The sequence below is a fragment of the Prenolepis imparis genome, unplaced genomic scaffold, assembly GCF_030444845.1.
Source record: "Prenolepis imparis isolate NDT839.2.m4 unplaced genomic scaffold, iyPreImpa1.0 SCAF_1, whole genome shotgun sequence".
NCBI classification, from domain to species: Eukaryota; Metazoa; Arthropoda; class Insecta; order Hymenoptera; family Formicidae; genus Prenolepis; species Prenolepis imparis.
This window is the reverse complement of record NW_028141159.1, coordinates 15348443-15371052: the sequence shown is the minus strand read 5'-3', so window position 1 is coordinate 15371052 and position 22610 is coordinate 15348443. Positions and strand designations below refer to the sequence as shown.

Below are 22610 nucleotides of genomic sequence, written 5' to 3'. Positions count from 1 at the left end.
TTCTTAACTTAGATAAATAACAAAATGTTAATATTTTCTCTAAATATTATAAAATTATTTTTTTTAATTGTCCCTCATATATTTTGTCATTATATAATAATTCTTTCTGCAGTCATATTTTTAACAGATAGATTAAATCTGTATAATCTGCATATAAGTTTCGAGAACTTATATAAATAAAAAATTAAATAATTTCTCTTCCTAAAATGTCAATTGTTTAATCGAAGAGATAAATATTTTTTCAGGTATAACAATTCAGAAGACATTTTAACTGCCTTGTAATAAAAAGGACGTATTTTTTTTTATAGAATAGGCAGTTTTTTGAATGATTATAATATATAAATCATTTTCTGTTATAATTACATATTATTTATGAGAAAAGCATGAATAGTTATCTTACTAGTTATTTCTCTTAATAAATATGATATAAAAATATATGCATATTTTTTTCTCATTCGATTCCATTCGAATAATTTTTTTTTATTTTTATTTATTGTATATTGCATAATCTGTTTGCATTCATCACTTTTTATGTTGATTATCATTCTTTTTCTTATCAATCTTTTTTTGTCTCGAGAATATCAATTAAAAACAAGATTGCAGGGATATGCAGTACTTCAACATACCGTGTCATACTACCCTAAATTCTTGATTATGCGGTCAATGGAATCACGAGCAACATGCGCGAAATATATTTCTGAAATTTAAGGCCCGGTTGCGGCGTAAAGTGTCAACGATGTGAAATGCATATCATAAGCACGCACGAAATTGGGTCTGTGATGCAGCATCCTATATGAAATTATCTGTCTTTCATTTAGTTATAATTATCTCTTTTCGTCGTCAAATTATAATTGCAAATTTAAAAACTTTGCTATAAAAATATTCGTTTATATATCTCAAATTGTAATTGCGTAAGTCTAATCATTTGTATCAAATTTTGTAATTGTGCAAATTGTCTAAATTTTATTGATATTTTTGTTCAATTTAGGTAAGATAATTCAGCGAGAAACGAATTATGTTTTAAGACGAGGATAAATTTTCTTCAGATTATTAAAAAGAATTTATAATTCTGTTGTTTATTTTTTGCAAAATAATTAAATCGTTATAGAAAATTATTGTATATTATTATTGATGGTGTTATATATAATCATTCATTAAAGTTTGTATGCACTTATCTTATTGTTCCATGTCAAAATTTCTTTTTTTGTCATCAAGATTGATTAATACTTAAAACGACAATTCTGTATAAATCTATTTTTTTATTTTTTACAGAAGTGTCGCAAGTACTTCAGTAAGTCATCACGACGGCCCTATGAAGGCAGGGACCTTGACAACCCTCCCGAAGTCCCGGCCACAGGACCGATCTGATCCTGGTCCCGTGCGGATTCGGGGAAGCGTGATGCCTCACGTGGACCTCTCTGCGAAACTCCAGACTCTGTGCTACGTCGAGCACCAGCGGCGTGGAACGTGCCAGACACGCCCAGGCCAAAGTGGAGCACGCGGTGGCGTAACTCTTGACCTCGGCGCATCCACGCAGACACGGAAAGTCATACAGTGTCCTCTCCAACTGGTTGACCACCTGCTCGGCGACCTCACGGGAACCGGTCTGCGCGCCGGAAGTGGCCAGTTGCCGTTTTATGCATTCCTCGAGCTCCGGAGTCGTCGCCGACGACTGCGATGCAGCCGCGCCGTTCAGGATCTTCAGGGCCTCCAGGCGCCTCGATGTCTGAACCATGCCAGCTAAACGCCACGAGAGCTGCGGATGAAATTCGACGGTTAGCAGAGACTACGACTGGTAACGTAATAGTTTTCAATTCTATTAGAATATACGATATATGCATGCCGTTAGAGACACGCCGTTAAATTACGCGCGTCTGCTCGACGCTCGTGCTACGAGCTTTTCTTCCACGAATATTTAGAATATTCAAGTGGAATTGAATGAGGAAGAGGTGTCGAGTACGTTTCGCATGCGGCGTAGTAAAATTATCATGAACGGATGTTAAACAGAGATTAGAATGGAACAGGTTTTACAACACATTCGCTGATTCATGATTGAAGTCGACGCATGATTTGTGCGTCCTATGTTTCGATCGTTTCGCTACAAATTGAATGTTTTTTTCTGCGACAGATTTATGATATCCAAATATCTTTGACTGACAGAGTCGAATTTGATAAATATTAGTTTGCACAAAGTTAGACATATGTATCATTAAAATGTTCTTTACATTTTATCATACAGTAAACCACTGATTAATAATAAAAAACTTGCAGCAGTAGTGAATCATTATACTGCATACTAAAGCAGTAGTATTTTATTAAATGAAATATATGAAATGATTTTTTATCTAAATGAGATCTGTATTTATCGGATAATATTTTAATTATTTTCATAGAATTCAAAATAATTTTTTATCCTTTGCAAAAGTATAATGATGTATGTATCGTAAAATCAAACATATATCTAAAAGTATGTGCTAGAAAACTTGAATTTCTATTTCAATTATTTATAGTATTCACTTATGTTGGATGACGCTGATTTGCGTATTTCATATAATTCTAATACGATTATTATTTTTTCCAATAACGTTAATACGAGAATTACATTTGATTGATAATCGATTTTATGCGCAAAGTATCGAACGTATTTATAATCGCGAATCATCTGTGAACACATATAATAGATCATAGAGATTTTCTCGTTAACATGCTTTGCCATGCTTATTACGCTTATTATGGAGGATACGTCGATCGTAATCTCTATGAAATCGGGGACAGCATTGAAGTCACCGCGGTAAGAATGCCGGTCGTTTTAATTAGGCGATGTATGTGAGAGCATACTTCTTCCGCGTTATTCCGGTTATCGCGTAATTGCGACGGAATTTCGCGGGATCATGTCGCACGAAGGAATCCTCTCCGTTGGATTTACACAATGGCAATATACGAGCATTGTTGATGAATTACTGCTTTTAACGGCGGTTCATCCTGAACAGAGAACGACTAACTGTTCATCCGGTACCGTTACAAGTGCGAAAGTTTGCACTGTTGTATTACAACTCGTACGTTTTTCATTCGTTTGTCATAACTATCAGTTATTTTATGCATAATGAATCAGAAGAAACGAGTTAAAGCTTAACGAGGTAGAGTGTGTTACTACGAGAACACAATACAAGAATATAATTTTTGCGTAACCCAGTATTCTCTATTGTTTAAAAGAAATCGACATTTTTTTAAAGGTTGATTCACGAGAATCTCTCTTTGACTTTTGACACAAATATTCTAATCGCGAATGCTAGAGTCATAACACACTTCTAACGGAATCGTGAATTATTTATGCAATGATGTTTTATTATAAATATTTGAGTCGATAATCTGAAGTAGTAACAATTACATATCCGAATATTGAGAATATACTTTAATTAACGAGAATATATTAATATATAACTGTGATATCGACAATTGTCGACTTCCACGAAGGAGCATTTAACTCATGACTAGCCAATTTATATAGAAATATCCACGGTAACTTTTAGTTTATATCAGTATCAAGAATGTCGAAAGTTACGAAACTACTGGTACACGCAATACCTTCAATCTGCGGAATTGAGTTAGAACTTAGAGTTAGAACTTGCGCTCACCGCGTGACTGCCAGCTGAATATAGCATGAGTTGCAACCCTACATCACGCGCAAAGTATTAAATTGAATCATAATCGGCCGATAATGCTATTGTTTACGTACGCAATAACGCGAGAAATTTTTATTCATCATCGAATCAGTAATCAATCGTCTCTCTTTTAAGCCTTCTTTACAGTCGAGAGGAGCGTTAATATTTCTAAGACACGTGCGTAGTCGTGTTAAGGCCAGTTTCACAAACGTCAATTAACTTTAATCTCCGGTTAAATTATATCTTTGTCTCTTTTTAAGAACGTATCTGAAAAGAGACAAAAAGATATAGTTTAACCAGAGGTTAAAGTTAACCGACATTTGTGAAAATGGCCCTAAGACAGAATGAAAAAAAATCGTCTTCCTTGCAATATATATTTTTATCACGCGCTTCTTGCGTGTGAAAATCATTTTCCCGCTATGCAACATATTAATTGCAGAGTGATAAGTTGTCACTATATAGATATATCACGATCGTTTGCAATTAGCTCAAATTTTAAAGAAAAATGATAATCAATACATATTCGTTTTTTTTTTCGATTTAATTAACTTGAAAGTTATTAGGAGCTGCGCACAATAAAAGAAATAAAGAGCAGGGAATAAAGAATAGAAAATAGGAACAGGGAATAGGGAATAGGGAACAGTTTAATATAAAACATATGAAATATAATTTAGTAACGCAAAATATTTATATATAATTTATATAAATTCGATTATTCGCGAAAGACTATAATCTCTATAATTATTTTTTTACAGGTGGCCTCTCTGCGGCGACTTTCCGCGTAAATTTCGTGTGTCGTGCCGCGCGGATCGTAGCTTCGTAATTATAAATTGTCGCGTGCTGTTTTTTCAAATATGAGTCGCATATAATTAACATAAGCGCATAAAATATACGTACGATTAAAAGCGAAAGTACGAAAAGTCACGTACGATTAATATCGGGAGTTCCGTACAAAGTATCGCGCGATTAAAATCGGAAGTGCCGTATAGAGTCGTGTACGATTAACGTCGGGAGTGTCGTTCAAATTGTCGTGCGATTATTTTATTTTGTTGAGTAATGTATGCGCGTGATTGTATTTTCGCGAGCGTGTGTTGTGCAAGTGCCAAAAAGACAACGCTATGAACAAAAGAGGAGGAGAAAGAGAAGGTCCAGGGAGGCATCGGGCACTGGCGGATCAACTATGCGGTAAGCAGATTATAATTAAAACAAATTTATACAAATTAATATTATATAAATATATAAATAAATTATATAAATATATATAAATATATAATATACACTAAAAAAAAAAAATTTGTTAAACTTGACTAAACTTTTCAACTAAATTACTGTTTTGTTAATTGAACATATATTAGTATTTAAGTCAAATATACGTTTTGTTAGATTTAATATGTTATATTTAATTTAAATATTTCTATATGTTCAATTAACAAAATAATATTTAGTTGAAAGATTTAGTCAAGTTAACAAATTTTTTTAAAATTTAGATCTAAAAAAATAATTAAAAAATTTAATAATTGTCATGACGTAATATTAAACATATTTTACGATACGAATAAAAGTTTAATTGCGCATAAATATATAATTTATATATAATTTATATAATTATATATATAATTTATATAAATTTATTATTTAAATTTTTATTAATATAAAGTTTAAAAATAAATTAATATTAAGAATAAATTTGAAATAAAATTTTTAAAAATAATTTGAGAAACAAAATAAATATAGACATTTAAGGTAATTTAGAAAATAAAAAGAATTATATTTTTATTATAATTAGATAATTGATAATAAACAATTTTATATATGTATATATAATTTTAATATTGTTTATAAAATTTATAATTATTTAATTTACTTGTTAAAAATTAAATTTTATTATATTTTATATAAATTTAGATCTAAAAAATAATTAGAAAGTTTAATAATTTTTATGACGTGATATTAAACATATTTTACGATACGAATAAAAGTTTAATTGCGCATTATTGACTTTTTCAAATATTAATTATTTTGAAAACTATTTTGTATACATAATTTGTGTTTTTTATATGTTACAGATCAACGCTTTGTACGATAGAGCTCCGCTGTTACGCATCGTATCGGTGAGTGTATTGCATGTATACATATATGTATAACACATTATCCGTATATATTAATCGTAGATTAATCACCAAAAATTAACTAAAGCGCAATCAGAAAAAAGAGTTAAGAAATTATATGTTAACTTTTTTATTAAAACAATGAATTACATATTTTTTTTTACAAAATTAAAAAATATATGCCATCAAATAAAAGTATTAAAAATTCTCGTTTTTCTTTTGTTTATGAACTTTCTGGCGATTATTTCTGTGTTATATATTAAAATATACAAATATAAGGGCTGCGGCAATAAAAGGAATAAGAAACGGAATAAGAAAGGGAATCGAGAACAGAAAACAGGAACAGGAAATAGGAAACAGTTTAATATAAAACATATGTTTTATATTGAACTGTTCTTTATTCCCTGTTCTTGTTTTCTGTTTTTTATTCTCTGTTCCTTTATTTCTTTTATTGTGCGCAGCCCCTTAAGTATTAATTTATGGGCACTTACAGAACTTACAGAACTCTTTTGTTTATAGAAGCACACACACAAATATCGTGTGTAAAATATTTTATTTTGACATTAATTAATATTTATTTTTTTGATTGAGTAAATAATTGTTTGAAGAACCGATTTATATAAATAATTTCTTATCTCTTTTTCTTATCTCTAATATTTTTTCCGTTAAACTGGTGATTTAAGTATTTTAAGAATGTATTAAGAATTATCATTGCACTGATACGTACTTATCAGTCTTCTTGTTATTTTATATCTACAAATATATCTCAAAATACGCACGAGAATAAAAATTTTTCCGTAAAATAAAGGAAAAATGCGTGATGTAAGTTGAGCAGCAAGGAAATCTCTTCCTCATGCTTATTTCATCGCATTTGTGTGTGAAACGAAAGACGGCAATGGCTGGATAGCGAATCAGATCTCTCTGCTTGCGTTATTTAAGAAAACGATTGCCTTTCGCACTTTATTCGACACTTTTAATAGTAATCGGGTAGGAGAGTTTTATTGGATTTCGGACCTTTAAAATATCGATCAGCGGCTGTCAATATTTCACCTCTCTCGTTCCTTATGCTATACTATTCCGTCGTCTTGGTGATATTCGTCTGAGAGATATTCGTGCATACATCAAGTTATTTCAAGCTGAAGTATAAATCGTATTGTCGATTGAAATTCTCCATCTGCTACGGAATTAGCTGTCGCAGCTCGTCTGAAAATGACGCATGAACATCGGGAGTTGCTGTAGCGCAACTTCAATTCTGGCATCGTCATCGAAATTACAGGTGCATATCTGCGCCTCTCGAGGAAGATAGTATTTCGCGAATTGTCTCAGCCAGGTTATCGACCAAGTGACAGCAGCCCATTTTACAAAGTGACATAAACACGCGTACGCGAGAGAGAAAGAGAGATGATAGCGAAGAAAGATAGTCCAGGTTTGTGCGCGAGCTCGCATATGTGTGTGTGTATCGCTTTCTTCGTGGATATTTATTTTAGTTCATCGATTTCCCAGATATCCGTGTGAAAGCTATCTATATGTATCCGTGTGTATATGCAAAGTACCTAATAGCCTCAGGCTGACGGACTAGTGTCTCTCTCTCTTTCTCTTTCTCTCTCTCTGTCACTTGCCGAGTATCGCAAAAGTGCGCTCTCTGCCCGGCTCCCCTTTCGCACTACCACAGATCATCCCTTCGCTCTTTTCCCTCCCTGGCGGCTTTGACGTTAATGGTCCATCGATCGGACGAGAGACAGGTGCGTGGTGGTAGTAAAAATAATCTTACAGCACACTTATACGTATATACAAACATCGTTGATGCTCTATTCGAAATTTATGATTAACTGTTATGAAAAGATATCTCTTTATACTTTTTCTCTCTCTTGTTTTTTTTATCTCGTTGTCGTTTCGTTTGACTCGTTCGCTAATTAAAAAAAAAAAAAATATTAAGAGCCAGAAGTTTTTCGGATGAATTATCGAATATGCTATTTTGTGAAATGCACGTTTTGTTTTAAATAACACAATTTTCCCGGAAATACAACAAGTTTAATTTTAAAACACTATTACACGTGCGCTTGCACTCGTTGCTAATGAAGAGATTGTTCGCTTTTAATGCGAATGAATTGGTATTTTCCAAATAAATTCCGATTTTTCTTTCGTCTACATGCGCGTTTATTATATGCAATTATACAGTGCTGTTATATCTATACATGCAATTACATTACGTATGGAACCTTGGTTATTAATGCAAGAAATATTTGTTTAATTAAAATGTCGAAAATTGATAATAATTACGCGTATTTTGAAATTATCTAAAATTTTATATTTGCAATATAATCGCTCTTAAATTCTTAAAGGATATCTTGTAGGACTTTACAAGTTTTTGTTCAAAGACTTCGTCGATCGTAAAACTGAGTTTTACGCTGTAATGAAATTATTTGGATCAACGAGACGACGCGAACGCGAAATGGATCGCTTTACGCTTCACTTGCAATGAAGAAGTTTACTTTATAAATTCCTGTTCAAACCAGCAGTAAAAAAGATCTTATTACTCTTGTCAGCACAATGTGAAATCTAAAAAAATCTATAAATTTATAAATTTTTTAAATATATCTACAAATATATTCACTGTACAATCTTATGTAGTTTCTCATCTTTTTAAGTTACATTTGTCATGATATTTGAAATTGATGAATGAAGTTTTTATTTTTCTTTTTTTTTACTTTATGCATATTGCTCCATTTTTGCTCCATTTTTGCTCCATTTTTTGAGAATTGTATAAAATCACATTCTATACGCACTTAGTATTTTCTATACGCATTCATACGTTTAGATGAATTTGATAGCAATCTTTTTTATTAAGGAAAACTATAGTATCAAGAGTCTTTGAGTTATAAGTCACTGAAAATGGAGAATTTTCTGTGAATTAAACTTGAAAAGCGGATAACAGATATTGCCTGTTTGACTTTACGTGAACTTTAATTAAAAAGTTTCAATATTTTTTTTATATAAACGTATTCATTAAAATATGTAATATTGATAATTTTAAAATTGTATAGAAAAAAAAGATCTTTCATTAAACATTTTTTTGCTAAAGAAAGAATGATAAAGATTGACTTTGAATTATTTGGAGAATATTTAGTGAGAAGGAGATACGGTAGTAGATATCTTTATAACATGAGTTTCAAAGCATGATTACGGGACGTGTAAACCACACCAAAGTGCACGTTTCGCGGTAGGATTGTTTGTAGCGCCTGCTTTAACATTATCCAGCGCGAGAGTGCAAGTGGAGATCAAGTGTTGACATACCGCACTCTTGGTCGAGTGTATGCGTTCTCCATTACATTTCAGCGAGTCTCTCTCTTTTTCATGATACACAACCGACGCTTTTTCGGTGCTCGTGAATGAGAACATAAGCTTTGTGCTTTGCTTCGTTTTTTCTGCATCTCGAGATGCATCTCTTTGACTATACTTGAGAAATGGAACTTCGTTCTCCTACGTGTACAGAAAAATGTAGCAAAATTTGTCTCATTATATATTGCATATTTTCATTTGCATACTTATATCATAATGATATTGATCACTTATCACTATTGTATCATATCATTAGCTTTTAATGCCACGACAATACTTAGTTTCCATAGCGACCTGTGGGGTAACAGCCAATGTCGTGAAGCAATGTCACGCGAAAATGAGCTTGGCGAGTTCATACGACAGTAACTCGTTCAATCATTTTTGTTGACACGCGAAACTAAGGCAACTTTATTTTTAAAACGTGTATTTATACTCAGAGTGACCGAATTTATAAAGAGAGTAACAAACTTCAACAAGAAATACGAAAAATATTCCATATCCAATTTAATTTCCGATATTTACACTTGAATAAACATATTTATGTTCGCTTGTTTATATAATCCAAGTCCAAATGAGATTTTAAAATAATGAAATTTACGTCAATGAGAGAGCGAATATATGTATACTAATGAATTAAAAAAGTATTCATAGGGCAACGGATTAAAAAAATTATTAACACTGAGAGATTTTTCGGGTGTGCTTTTTATAGTAACTTAATCTCTTTGATATAATTACTATACCTCAAATTTTGTCAGGAGTGATACGCACAAGGTGTAACCCAATATCTCGTTACATGTTCTGACACCTTTAACATGATCTGTGTTTGCTCATGATGACGTATATACAATTCCTGTGAACCGTACATTAGCCGCTTAGACTCATGTACACGTGTACATTGGTTTAATTGCGCATGCATTAAGTTGATCTTTATTGTTCGATTTTACGGATTTTTTACACCATTGTTCTGTCATTTATTATAAAAATGAGATTCGTGCAAAATTCGATTTTAAGTCGAAATTTAAAATTAAAATTAATATATAAAAGAGAATGCAAATTTGCTATTAATCATTTATTGGCTATGGTATTAAAACGATCAATTTTGCATTTTATTTATTTATTTATTTTTTTTTGTTTACGTAGAGCGAACATTATAATATCGCATTAAAGAGATATTGAATTACATTTATTAAGCGAGGGAGTCTGTATTGCATCATAAAATAATTGAAATTTGCATATATATATATATACACAGAGAGAATTTTTCTCTTAGATTTTATTCTGAAAATCATGGTAATCGTGGGACAATATGGTATGGAAAGAATTTTATGAGAATTTCTCTGATTAATATTTATCACAATAAAAATAATATCTATTACAATAAAATATAAAATATGTTTGATTAATTTTACTATGCAGTTTAGTAAAATTAATCAAACATGTTTATATTTTATTGTGATAGATATTATTATTTTTATTGTGATAAATATTAATCAGAGAAATTCTCATAAAATTCTTTCCATACCATATAGTCCCACAAATACCATGATTTTCAGGATAAATTCTAAGAGAAAATTCTCTCTCAGTGTATATACATATATATTTGTGCATTTTCTTTTAATTTTGTGTGTAAAATGATATATAAGAAAAATGTTTTATACATCTATAGAAAGAGAGAGAGGGAAGGGGATTAATCTTTCGATATTGTTTGCTCGTAATAATCGCAATAAAAAAAAACCAAATAAATAAAATAAGAAGATACTCTAAAAACCGATTATGATACATGAATGTCTTTTACAAAATCAATTGCATTTTGCACATTAGTGCATATTAGTGCGAATGTCTGTCAGAATGTTATTTACATTCATGATTAAAAAAAATAAGCATTTTTTAATCATTTATATTTGTAGTGCACTATTCCTATAGAATTAATTCAGAAGAATAATAAAATCAATCAATTATACTTATACGATCATACATTGGCAAGATACTGAAATTAAGTCAGGCTGACATTAGACCAGGTGGTCAACGAAATGTGTTATAAGTCAAAGCCTTTTTTGGGAAATCTTTTTTATTCAGATTCCGTTAATAATTCATGTGCAAAACATATTGACAACGACATATTGTATAATGGATATATGTATATATTCACACGATAATTTCGGGCCTGCACGTGACTAATTCGTACGCATTTCTGCGGATGATCGAGTGCTATTCGTATAATCCGCAATCGCTTCGTTGCGCCTTTTGTTACGTCCGACTGTTTTTTTCATCTGGCGAAAGTCGCGTCTGTCACGCGAAATTGATCGATGAGAAAAAAAGATATTTCGATTTCCGGTATATAATACGGTTTTGATATTTGACTTTGTCATTCACACACATCGATAATTTTAATACTATCCACTGAAGATCGTTGTTAATATATCACACATTAATAGTTTTATTTTTTATTTAAAATATTTTTAATTATTTAATTCAAATTTTATATTTTATATTTTGTTTTATATTTTATGTTTTATATTTTGTTTTATGATTTATGATTTTATGATATAATAATTAGATAGATTTTTAATGTCGATAGAGCTATAACTGTCATAGAGGTGCAATTTTATATATAATATGCGAGATTTCAAGTATCGCGGTACTTTAACGAGCGGAGAAATATCTTTGATTGCGATTACTTGACTTAAAGTTGCACTTACCACTACCACCGAGTAGAGAATCTTCGCTTTTAAGTCGGGAGCGTCCTTGAGTGACTCTAGCGCATCTAGTGCGTCCAGGGTATGCAGATTGGCCTGGGCATAAAGAGCACCATACCTCTCAGCGAGTCGCTCCACCGTAATGTCCGCCGAGGTTAAATCCGAGCAATTGTCCTCTACGTTGAGAACTTCACAGTTGCTACCCGTTACGACGGGCTCCGGAGTTGGGCTGCAACTCTCGTCTGTATGGTAGCCCGCGCTGCTGGATTCTTCCTCGTAATCATCGCCTAGGTTCTCCTCGAGATGTAATATCTGCACAATAATAGTTCTTGATGTAGTACAGAATTTCTATATAAAGTTTTCAAATGCAAAAGTATTTTTTTGTATAAAGGTATTAAAAAATGTACACAATTTTTTACTTTTGTTAATATCTATAATACTTAAATATTTAGACTTTTTTGCAATGAGCACCTATATCGATAAAATGTTCTGAATTTCGAAGATATGTCCTTTTATTTTTCTACCGTCCGACACTGTGTTTCTTCAAATTCTACGTTGGTTTTATATTTGCAGTTTGCGATTAAAAATTTAAATTTTTTGTATAGTAAAATTATTTTTTTTTATTTTTTTTTCATATGCACTCTGCGCGTATAGAGTTACTGTGTGTTTGTAAGGTATCGAAAAATAAAAATCGAAAGGATTGAAAATGCTTAGAGAATATTGGAATGTGTTAAGTAAATATTATTGCGAGAAAAAATATATATTACAATTTATTTTTTTTTAAATTAGACAGAAATGAAATAAAGTAAAAAGAAATTGGTTTCGTTTTCTCTCTTTCTTTTAGAAAAATCTAAAGAAATATATATCTAGGAGATCAGAATTAATTAATTGGAAATATTTACTGACATTTCTATCTTTCATTACATTTATGAAAGACAAAACGATAATATTTTTATTTCATTTGCGTATAGTAGAATATATGTTGCGTGTGTTATGAGAGAAGAAACTACTGAACAGTCGCACACGCGCTTTTCTATTCGCTTGTCCTATTTTCGACTGGGATTTGCAGTCGATTCTGGGCTTTCAATTAAAACGTACTCAATAGAGAGCAATTAACGCGTTTCGGTATGCCGAAGGGAGTTTTCCAGTTCTGTTATATAACAATTTGCCATTTTCCGCTTTTTTTATATTTCAACGACCGTCATTTACGGTCGTTTTAAAGTTCTAGTGAGGATAAAAGGATAAATAATTATTCGTATATTTTTGCTTTCAATTTAACGCTAGTGATATACACAATTCTAAAAACTTTGTCACCGCGCTGTGTCCGTCCATTAGCGAGAAGCAGTTTAAACATGTCACGCGTGATAGCAGGATTCATCGCATTCCCAATCGAATTTCGACTAAATTTCGCGAGAAAGGATAAATATTGCGCATTTACGTTAAAACTCTTTAGAGGGTCTTTCTCTCTCTCTCTCTCTCTCTCTCTCTTTGTCGATCCTGGCGAAATTCATCAACTGAACTAAACGCGATTATTTTCCTCATTGAAGCGAATGACGTCGCTCAAAAGGGGAGAAAGCAAACTAATTTTGCCGTTTGTTTGTCCGATTAAATAGAAATTGCTATTCTTCTCATAAGTGGACGTCCCCGATGCATCGTATGTCGCGTTTGTCATCCACCGTTGCATCTCGCGTTCAATCAGTCGCGTTTTACCAAAACGTTTTGTAAAAGTCAAACGTGTACCAATCAGCGGAGAATCGATTTAAAATTTGTATTGCCCCCACAAAATTCTGTACCGCAACGGTGGCAGTTAGACATGTAAAATATTTATCGCGTATGCGACGTCGCTCCCAAGGGTGATAATTTATGACTCGGCATTAAATATTCGCGTGCGATATTTCGTATAGCATCCGTATTAACATTCCGCGCGCATTAATATATACTTTCGCGCATGCCTACGTTCCAAAACCATTTCTCATGAATATCGTGCATATCGATTTTATCGATAAATTCGATGGGACAATGTTATTCGGAACTCTATAATCACGTTCTCGGTCATGAATTATGAATAATACACGTATTATGAGACGAAATTTACGATAAAACTCATCGCACATGTGCGCTTGCTTTTATTTGATTAAAAAATTATTTCTATTTGGTTACATACATACATATAATATATCTCTCTTTGTGTGCATATTTTGTGATATATAGTTTTATCTCAGTTTATATTTCTCGTCGCGATTATGACATATTAATTGTATGGGCTAATATGGGAATCATATACGCAAGTGCATGTCTATTTGGCACGCATAACTATTTAGTATGCTTGTATCTTGTATGTAATGATTAATTTTATTTTGACTAAAGCTTCAGCAATTTATTCGAGTCAAATATATTCGATGTAATTGACTCGCTAGAACCGGTGGAAATAATTTATATTCCCACATATTCCCGCTGCACGCGTGAATATACATCTATTTGATCCCGATTTGATATCGTGCTTGTTTTAATTTAATCTCGAGTTGATAAAATCACATCTCGTTTATTTATTAATCGTGCGCGAGAAATTTATTTCTCGCTGATTGATTTCTATTCGAGTAATTCGCGCGATCCGCATGCCACCCTAATCAAGAGCAATCGAGTTTAAGCAGCGATAAGAATAAACTCGTGTAATTTAGGCTCGCCATAGGATCCTTATGGGATTTCACGGTGATTACCCTAGCGCCCCTTGACCGCTCGTAGCCGTGGATCGTCTTAGACACATCGGCTGCCGCAAGTCTCGCGAGAGTACTTGCAGTTGCATGTGTTACAACCTATCTTGAAAATGTATTCTCTCTCGGGTCGGACGGTGCAAGGTCCTTCACCTTTCTTATTGTTGCTGCCGACCGTACGAGTCTCACGCAGGGGCACGAAAAATAAACCGCGATCGCACACGAACTACGAGATCATTGCTCCAGTAGGCTACCGTTTCTATGTCAAACCTTTCCCTCAAACGGTCGCGCGAAGCGCGTGAATTGTCTCGCGGATAAATAACACTTGTATTGTTAAAATATAACGAACCTGAAACGTATTCTCTAACAATGAACTATTTAAAGTCGAATTTTTTCTACAGATCTTCGAATTTTTTCTACAGATCATTTCCCATCATTTGTGATTAATATTCGCATTGAAATTTTTTTCTCAAAAAAAAATCGAGCGCAATCTGACTCTGCTCTTCTCGTAAAGATGAGGGAGATAGGAATAAACCTGCGTATATTTTTGAAGATTAAATTTCGGGAATATTTCGACGTGCTTCTCGCTTACCTGCGGATTATCTCCGCTCATAAACTGTAGGGCGAGCGCGCAACCCCTCGAAAATTGCAGCAATCTTGCAGCGAGGGCCGGGTTCTTCGCGTTCGTCGATGCGAAGGTCGAGTTCCGCAAGGCCGTCCATTGTCGGAGCGCCTCCTTGTCCTGCTCGACCCGGCGCTTCAACTCCGCCAGTAGATTCTCCAAGCTACACGGTCCGCCCGCTTTCTCCAAGGTGTTCAGCAGGCTCTGATTATCGATCAGCCGCTGCTGGATCTCGCTGTATTTCAGGGAAAGCTGCCGCTGATGCGAGGCCGCCTGTACACCTTGATCCGCTACAAAAGCGTAAGAAAAGATCGGAGCTTCTCTCTCCCTCTCTCTTCCTCACTCTCTCTCTCTTTCTCTTCGGGAGTTTTATTATTATTTTTTATTATTAGAGCGGAACCGATGAGCGACGCGCGAGACGATTATTAGTGGCGTCCGCTGCTGTGTTTTTACGGCGCCTTGAGTTACGCAGATAGTCGGGCCGATATCCGGCACGAACAGTGAAATCACCGGGAGTGTCTGACATCATATATAGCGAAATGTACCATACTTTCCTCTTTATAATAAAACGGGATTAAATTATGCGCCGTTTCCGCACTCTCGCGCGCGAAGCGGATTGTCGCGGATGTACGCTCCAATAAGTTATAGTTCGGTCTGTTCCCATTATATCATATAATATGAGATACACCTTTTTTTCATTTATATACATATATAAACGATACATATATATATAAACATATATAAATGAAAAAAAAATATATATATTTAAAGTGAACAAAATCCTGACACAATCTCTATTCTTTGATAAAAGATTGTTGATTATTAACGTAATTTTAAATTATCGCTTAATGATCAAGCAAATGACACTCGTGCGAAGTAAAATTTCTATAGACATTTATCAATATTTACGACCAATATCGTCCATTGATCGTATGTTTCTGTCATCTCTCTTTAATATCTTTCTCCTCGATAACACCTCGATGATGACGCGCGTCACGCAAGATATCCGCGGACGAAAGAGTAGCACAGTCTCTCCTATGTAAATGACTTAACACGCGGCCCCGACATTATCAATTTGCATTTGTAAACATAATGCGACGCCCGGTAAAATCCGATACTTCACGGTTCCGTGATGCTCCAGATGTACGCGCGATATAGAAGGGCCGTGTAATTTTATTCCGGTGAAGTTAGCGGTGCGAATTAATCCCATCGGGCAGTAGATGATAATTGCATGCTGTAATGTGTATTACCGCACCGATGAACGCGTTTTGCACGGATAACTTCGGCTGAATCCGTGTCGCGGTTTTCCGTCGTGAATATTTCGATAACGTGTCCACTATAATGCCGAATCTCGTATGAAAATCCGGACAAATTTACGAAATAACGTATAATTGCGAAATATTGCAATATCAGTTTTGGATTTTACGCTGATTTGCCCCAGCGGCAATTAACACTCCTTTTTTGAATAATTAATCGCGTAATCGAAAGATGAATGGATTCTCATTTATCTTCATCACTATACTTCTAACAATTTCGAACTTTGATTTACGATCGTTAGTTTACGTATATTGCCATAAAACTTATGTGATACTATCGTGTCAATTTGAAACTTTCAAAAATCGAGACGATGTGATTTGAATATTTACAAGAGATTACTACATAAAAGTATTAGTTTGCGACGTGATCTTCGCGTTAACAATAAAATCAGAATCTTTACATACCTTTATGAGTTCCAGCGTGCTTGCCAAAATTCTCGATCTTGTGTAACGCTAATTTGTAAGTCTCCATTCGCGTCTCGAGTTCCTCTTTCAACGCAATCGGCAAAGGTACCAGATTAGGCGTAACAGAGTTCTCGGAGTTGTTTGTTTGCGAGCAGGGCACCAGTCCATGCTTGCCGAGACCTTCAACGGCTCTCTCCAGGCCGCGTTTCCTCGATATCAGGGTGTTCTTTGTGTTGGGCGATAATCTATTCAAAGATACGAGAAGTTTGCACCAGATCCGCGGTCGGACATGGTCCTGACTGCTCGATATTAGATGTACTATCCTCCAGAGGACTTGCTCGATTCGCAAGATCTTCGTGTCGCTGACGTTTAGCTCCACCAGCCGAGAATAGAGCGCCTCCAGCAAGATGAGGCTGTGCGGTAGCGTCTCGATCAACAGGTCCACCGGAATATCCGTCAAGGTTGCCTTCAGAGTGTAATGCGGCAGTTTCATCAGGAAGCCGGCTGCCTCCCTGTATTGTCTACCCTCGTATAATCTTAGCAGTCTGAAAGAAGGAACGTAGCCGTATTCCGTTAGCATGTGTACGGTAGTCTTGGCGGAACTTTACGTTATACAAACTAGAACAGTGTCAAGAGAGTAGAATCAAGATTTAACTTTACGACGCAAACTCATTAATCTTAATTATATATATCTAGACGAAAATGATGTTTATGTTTATTCAATGTATACACAGCAAAAAAAAAATTTATAATTAATAGATTGTATTTTTATGACACATTTATTGCTATGCACGACTAATTTCCGCTTATACGCGTTATTAGATACGAGTTTTACGTTGCATTTTAAACAGAATACGTAGAACATATATAGCAAAATGTGTTGTGAAAATACAATTAAAAGATAAATTCGAATCATCGAAATTGTCGTTGTTGAACATATTACGAAGATGTTCATATTGAGAGAACAAGAGCTATGAATCATCGTACGATATGGGAGAGTTGGATAGTGGTTGTTGAATGTAGTGAAGGTAATGTAGAATTGCTAATTGTGCAATGAATTTGCGTAGATCTGTGGTATCGGCATGTACACTAATAATTCACTGAAAATCGTAGTATGAATTTATGATTATTGATAGATTATGATTATTGATGTCTAAGTTAATTGATGTTTCATCTTTAATCGAAAATACATATATAACTCTTTTACGCGATGATTGATATCATATTGCATCTACTTATAAGGAATTTAACTTGTGAGAAGCTAGACTGAAAATCAAATTATTACGTACTTAAACATCTCTCTCATACATTTGAATATCTGAATATTCCTGCGAAATTATAAATAGATCACTTTTACATATTGAATCGGAATTAAAATTGCAGCAACGGATCTGTAAATACGGTAAAGATATTAGCATGAAAAATAATCTCACTGTATTACGCTCTCGATATCATTGATTATCGTGCTTGAAAAAAGTTTATGGAGTTTGTTACATAAAAAAGTAGATTACATATACAAAACAGAGACGAAACTTCATATAATTAATGTATAAAGTTGAAATATAATGTAAGATATACATGTTTCACATATTGAATCAGAATTAAAGTTTCAATGATTTGCAAATATATTTACATGAAAATTTAAAAGTATCAATATAAAAAGTAATCACTCTATATGTATATACGCGCTCTTGCTAAAAGTCGATTAAATGCGCTTGAAAAAAACTTTGGATTTTGTTACATAAAAAATTAGAATAAAATTTTAAAGCAATTAACAAAATTAATAATAAAATATTTAATTATATTTTTATATAATAATCATATTTTTGTGTTTAACACTTAATATGTGATTATGGATTAACGAGCTGTACTTGAAACTATTATTGTCGGTGCAAATTATCTCATTAGTCTTACGTAAGCACGATAATCACTTGTATAATCACGAATTACCGTTATTAAAAAGTCACGACGCAACGGCGGGGACGGATTAATTTGTCTCACCTCGCAGACAAATAAGTCTGCCGGTGATTTATTATTGTGCGAATTATTCTTGTTATTAGGAAACGGTGTTAAGCGGATTTATCGCGCGGATATCCGCAAACTCGCGGATATATTTCTCTTATTAGACGTGAATCACGGTTGCTTTTTGCACTACCTACGTAATTTCCATACGTTTTATCGATCGGCTGTCTTCGTATAATTGATTGTCACGTTACTCCTTTTCTCTTTCGCGGTGTTCTATTGATGCGCGACACACGCATAGGGGGATTAAATAAACTTATTAGATATCGCGGCTGTCTACCTGACGAATATGATGGTAATTATTTCTGATTCTTGGCTAGCGAGAGAGGAAGACACAATATGATTCGATAATGCAAGAGACTGTTATAGTTATAATTATATACTCAGGCAGAGCGGCGCCTCATATAAACATATACCTACGTTCCAAGCAAATTGTAATTATAAGTCGCGGTTGCTACTTCGCAAAATCCTTTGTTATAATTCTTCTTGTACGATGCATAAAAGCATCGTGCTTTATAATTGCAATGCACTGCCTTTACACTGCCTTATGTATACTTAGTTGATACAATATGCTCATTATACAACTAAAAGACTAGAAACGTGAAAATTTTTTTGATGGCTTTTGAAGACTTGTTCTTGTAAAAGTTGTGTAATTAATCAGCCGCGATTAATTAGAAACGCAAAAAATGTCTACTGCGAATTTTAAGCGCAACTCTCAAACTTTTCCTCTTATCCCGATGCCATTTTTTTATATGAACAAATTTTTAGCAAAGTTTTAACGACATCCGTGTATGAATTTTATATGCGTTTTTTTATTAATGAATTTTGATCGCCCGGATTTTTACAAGATAGATATATGGGTATATACATCTATTTTTCCCAGATAATATTATATGGATTTTGTTAGACGTCCGAAAAGTGCAGTTTGAGGATTGCTATTTTAAAATACTAGGCTTCAGTGACCCGACTCGAGCGATTTTAATAATTCCCTACATAAAATCTACGTACCTTCTCAATGCCATCCGCGGATTTGAGCCCTCATCCTCCGGGATGCCGATATGGCCGACCTGGAACTGCGAACCGGGACCCCATACGAGTCTTTGTATCGTATTTCTGGGTCGCTCCGGCCTGATCCTCTCGCAGGAATTGATGCCTGGAGGTGATATACTCTGCCTGCTCATCTTCGTCCACTCTTCGCTCTTATTTTTTTTAACGCCTATCCTTTTCGCTATAGGAACCCGTATTTATTTATTCTCCTCGCGAAACGGGGGTTAAAAACGTCACTCGAGAATCACCCTTACGATGTTTTTCTCGGCTCTTTGGGACAGACCATTCAAGACATTTACTTCTCGGGTCGACTTTTCTTTCTCACCGCTATTTCGAGACTTTCACGATCCTTTCTCTCTGTTCTCGATGCGATCTTTGACCCGTCAGCCACGCGTCTCCGTGAACTCTGGGTCGCCGCCCCACCTCTTGCAAATTGATACTTTTTACAGTATACTCGAGGCCGAGTGTGCCTCGATGATGGCTCTTGTCGTCGGCTCTTTACGTTTATGTGCACTCAGGTGTCTTCGCAATCACAGGCTTTCGTCAATCAAATTGATTTCGAATATTTTGTGACGGGCTTTGTCGGATTTTCAGTTCCGGTAAGAAGTGCGATGATTTTTATAAACCTAAATAAATATTTTACGACAGAAAAATTAGGCGTGTGTATGTGACATCGCGATTAATTCAATTTTAATTAAAATTAAAAATTTTTTTGTAATTGCCAGATTTTTCAATAAGGCAATGACTTCCAAAATTATTTGTTTGCTTTCTTTGCGAGAATTGATTTTTCAATCATATAATCGATTTTACCTAAATAAACTTTCTAAGTAAATTTCCTTAGTAATTTATCCATTAGTGTGCTATTCTCGTTGAACTCAATACCTTGGTGTTTTTTCGTCAATATTATTTTTTAATTATTCGTATTCTATTCGCATACCTCGCAAGTGAAATTAATTAGCACGTGTTTAATCAATTTAATTTTCTCATTCTTGAATCTGTTTTCTATTTTTATTGATAAAATTTCTATCTAATGCGTATATATAAGTTATATCAAAATTATGTTGTTGAAATAATTTCCCTGTTTTTGTATTTCGTACTTATGCACACACAAGTTGAATATCTTCCTAACAATAAAGTTTAAAAATCGACTATTTTTTTATAATCGTATCCATTAGAGCGACGCGTGCTGATTACTCTCGCTCGACCCCTCGTTTTTCTTCGCTTTGACTTCACTTTGTCCTTGACGAGGTTAGCCCTTCCTTTCTCTCCCTCACGATTTTCCGCACGTCTGGTCTCCGGTAGAAACGTAAGCTGCCTCGAGGCAGACCTCGTCGTCTAATTTTCTAACCGCTATTCTCTCCCACACGGGCTCTTTTTCGCAATTCTCCGCTCAGAAACAGCCGGCAGAAACATTTCGTTGTTGATTCGCTTTTGTACTCACCGCATCTTTCAACCTCGTTTCTTCACTTGTTGAATCTCGATCTTCGATCTTCTATCGCTAGTGCTAAGCCAGTCTCATTATCATCATGCAATTATCTCTGTGGCCCGCATCGATCGTAGATCGATCTCTCTACGACGATCTCTCGACGATCCTTATTCTTCACCGCAAGAATGTCCGAAACCGATTAACGATTTTTTGGCTTTCTTTTCTTCCCTCTAGCGTATTACACATCCTTCTTTCTCGCTCGTCTCTGCTTTTCCGCGTCTCTTTCTTTCACAAATTTCTTTCCGCCTGATGATCCTCGAATACGAAACACGAACTGGCCTACAGCCTCGGGGTAGACCGGCCCACTTTTTCGCGAGACGAACTGGACCTGCGGACAGAATTATTCACTGTGAGTCGCGTTCTTTCTCGATACGTCCCGGCGAAATATTTTTACGCGCGTTCTCCGCGATGCAATCCACGTGGGAATATGAATGTGTCGAGGGATTCGCATAAATTTATGATATATATCTCCCTTGAAATAAGCGCCGAAGCTCGATCACGGCAAAATCCTACTGTATATGCAGAATGTGTCTCAGCGCTATCAGAAAACATCTTAGCGACTGATATCTTAGCGAATTTGAAACGAAAATTTTATCTATATCTATATATCACATATAGATTTCAACGTTAGATAATTTTATAATTAAATATTGCATTGGAATAGTATTAAAACAAATCTAAATTAAAAGAAAAATTAAAGGATTAAAAATTAAAGAATAACAGTTTTATTAGCTACTCACACAAATAAAATTTAATTTAATTTAAAATCCTTGTTTATTCTTTAATATAGAGTATATTTTCATAATTATAGATTTCTCTAAAAATTTTTTATATAAACGTCAATAAGCAAACCGAAAAACTTTGACATTAATATTTCAAGATGTACGATCTTCGATTTTCTTAAAAGCGCGTGCTGTAGGTATGTAAAACAAGAAGGTGAAAAGAGAAAAGTAAATTCAAATAGAAGTTATCAAAAATGGAAGGAGTATCCATTTTTCTTCTATAAAAGTCTTCTTGTACACTTTGTACACGTGCGCGCATCCTAGTAGAATAAAATATTTGCCGTTAGCGAGGCGACACTCTAGAGCGACAGAAATGGTCCATGCATGATGCATCGGATCTCGGAACTGCGGTGTATAATCTCGCCGGTGCATCACAGATACCTAGCAAATTTCAGTATATCTTTGCTAGAAACA

General features: G+C 34.2%; 1 protein-coding gene across 1 annotated transcript; it reads right to left on the bottom strand.

Moving 5' to 3' along the window:
* Positions 1-1155: 1155 nt before the first annotated feature.
* On the bottom strand, positions 1156-20577 carry LOC145947380 (uncharacterized). The gene is made up of 5 exons (XM_083057190.1): positions 19890-20577; positions 16860-17404; positions 15109-15428; positions 11809-12117; positions 1156-1756 (listed from the first exon to the last, which is right to left on the bottom strand). The coding sequence occupies exons 1-5, from the start codon at positions 20060-20062 to the stop codon at positions 1289-1291; spliced, it is 1815 nt and encodes a 604-aa protein (XP_082913316.1). The 5' UTR covers positions 20063-20577; the 3' UTR covers positions 1156-1288.
* Positions 20578-22610: the final 2033 nt, after the last annotated feature.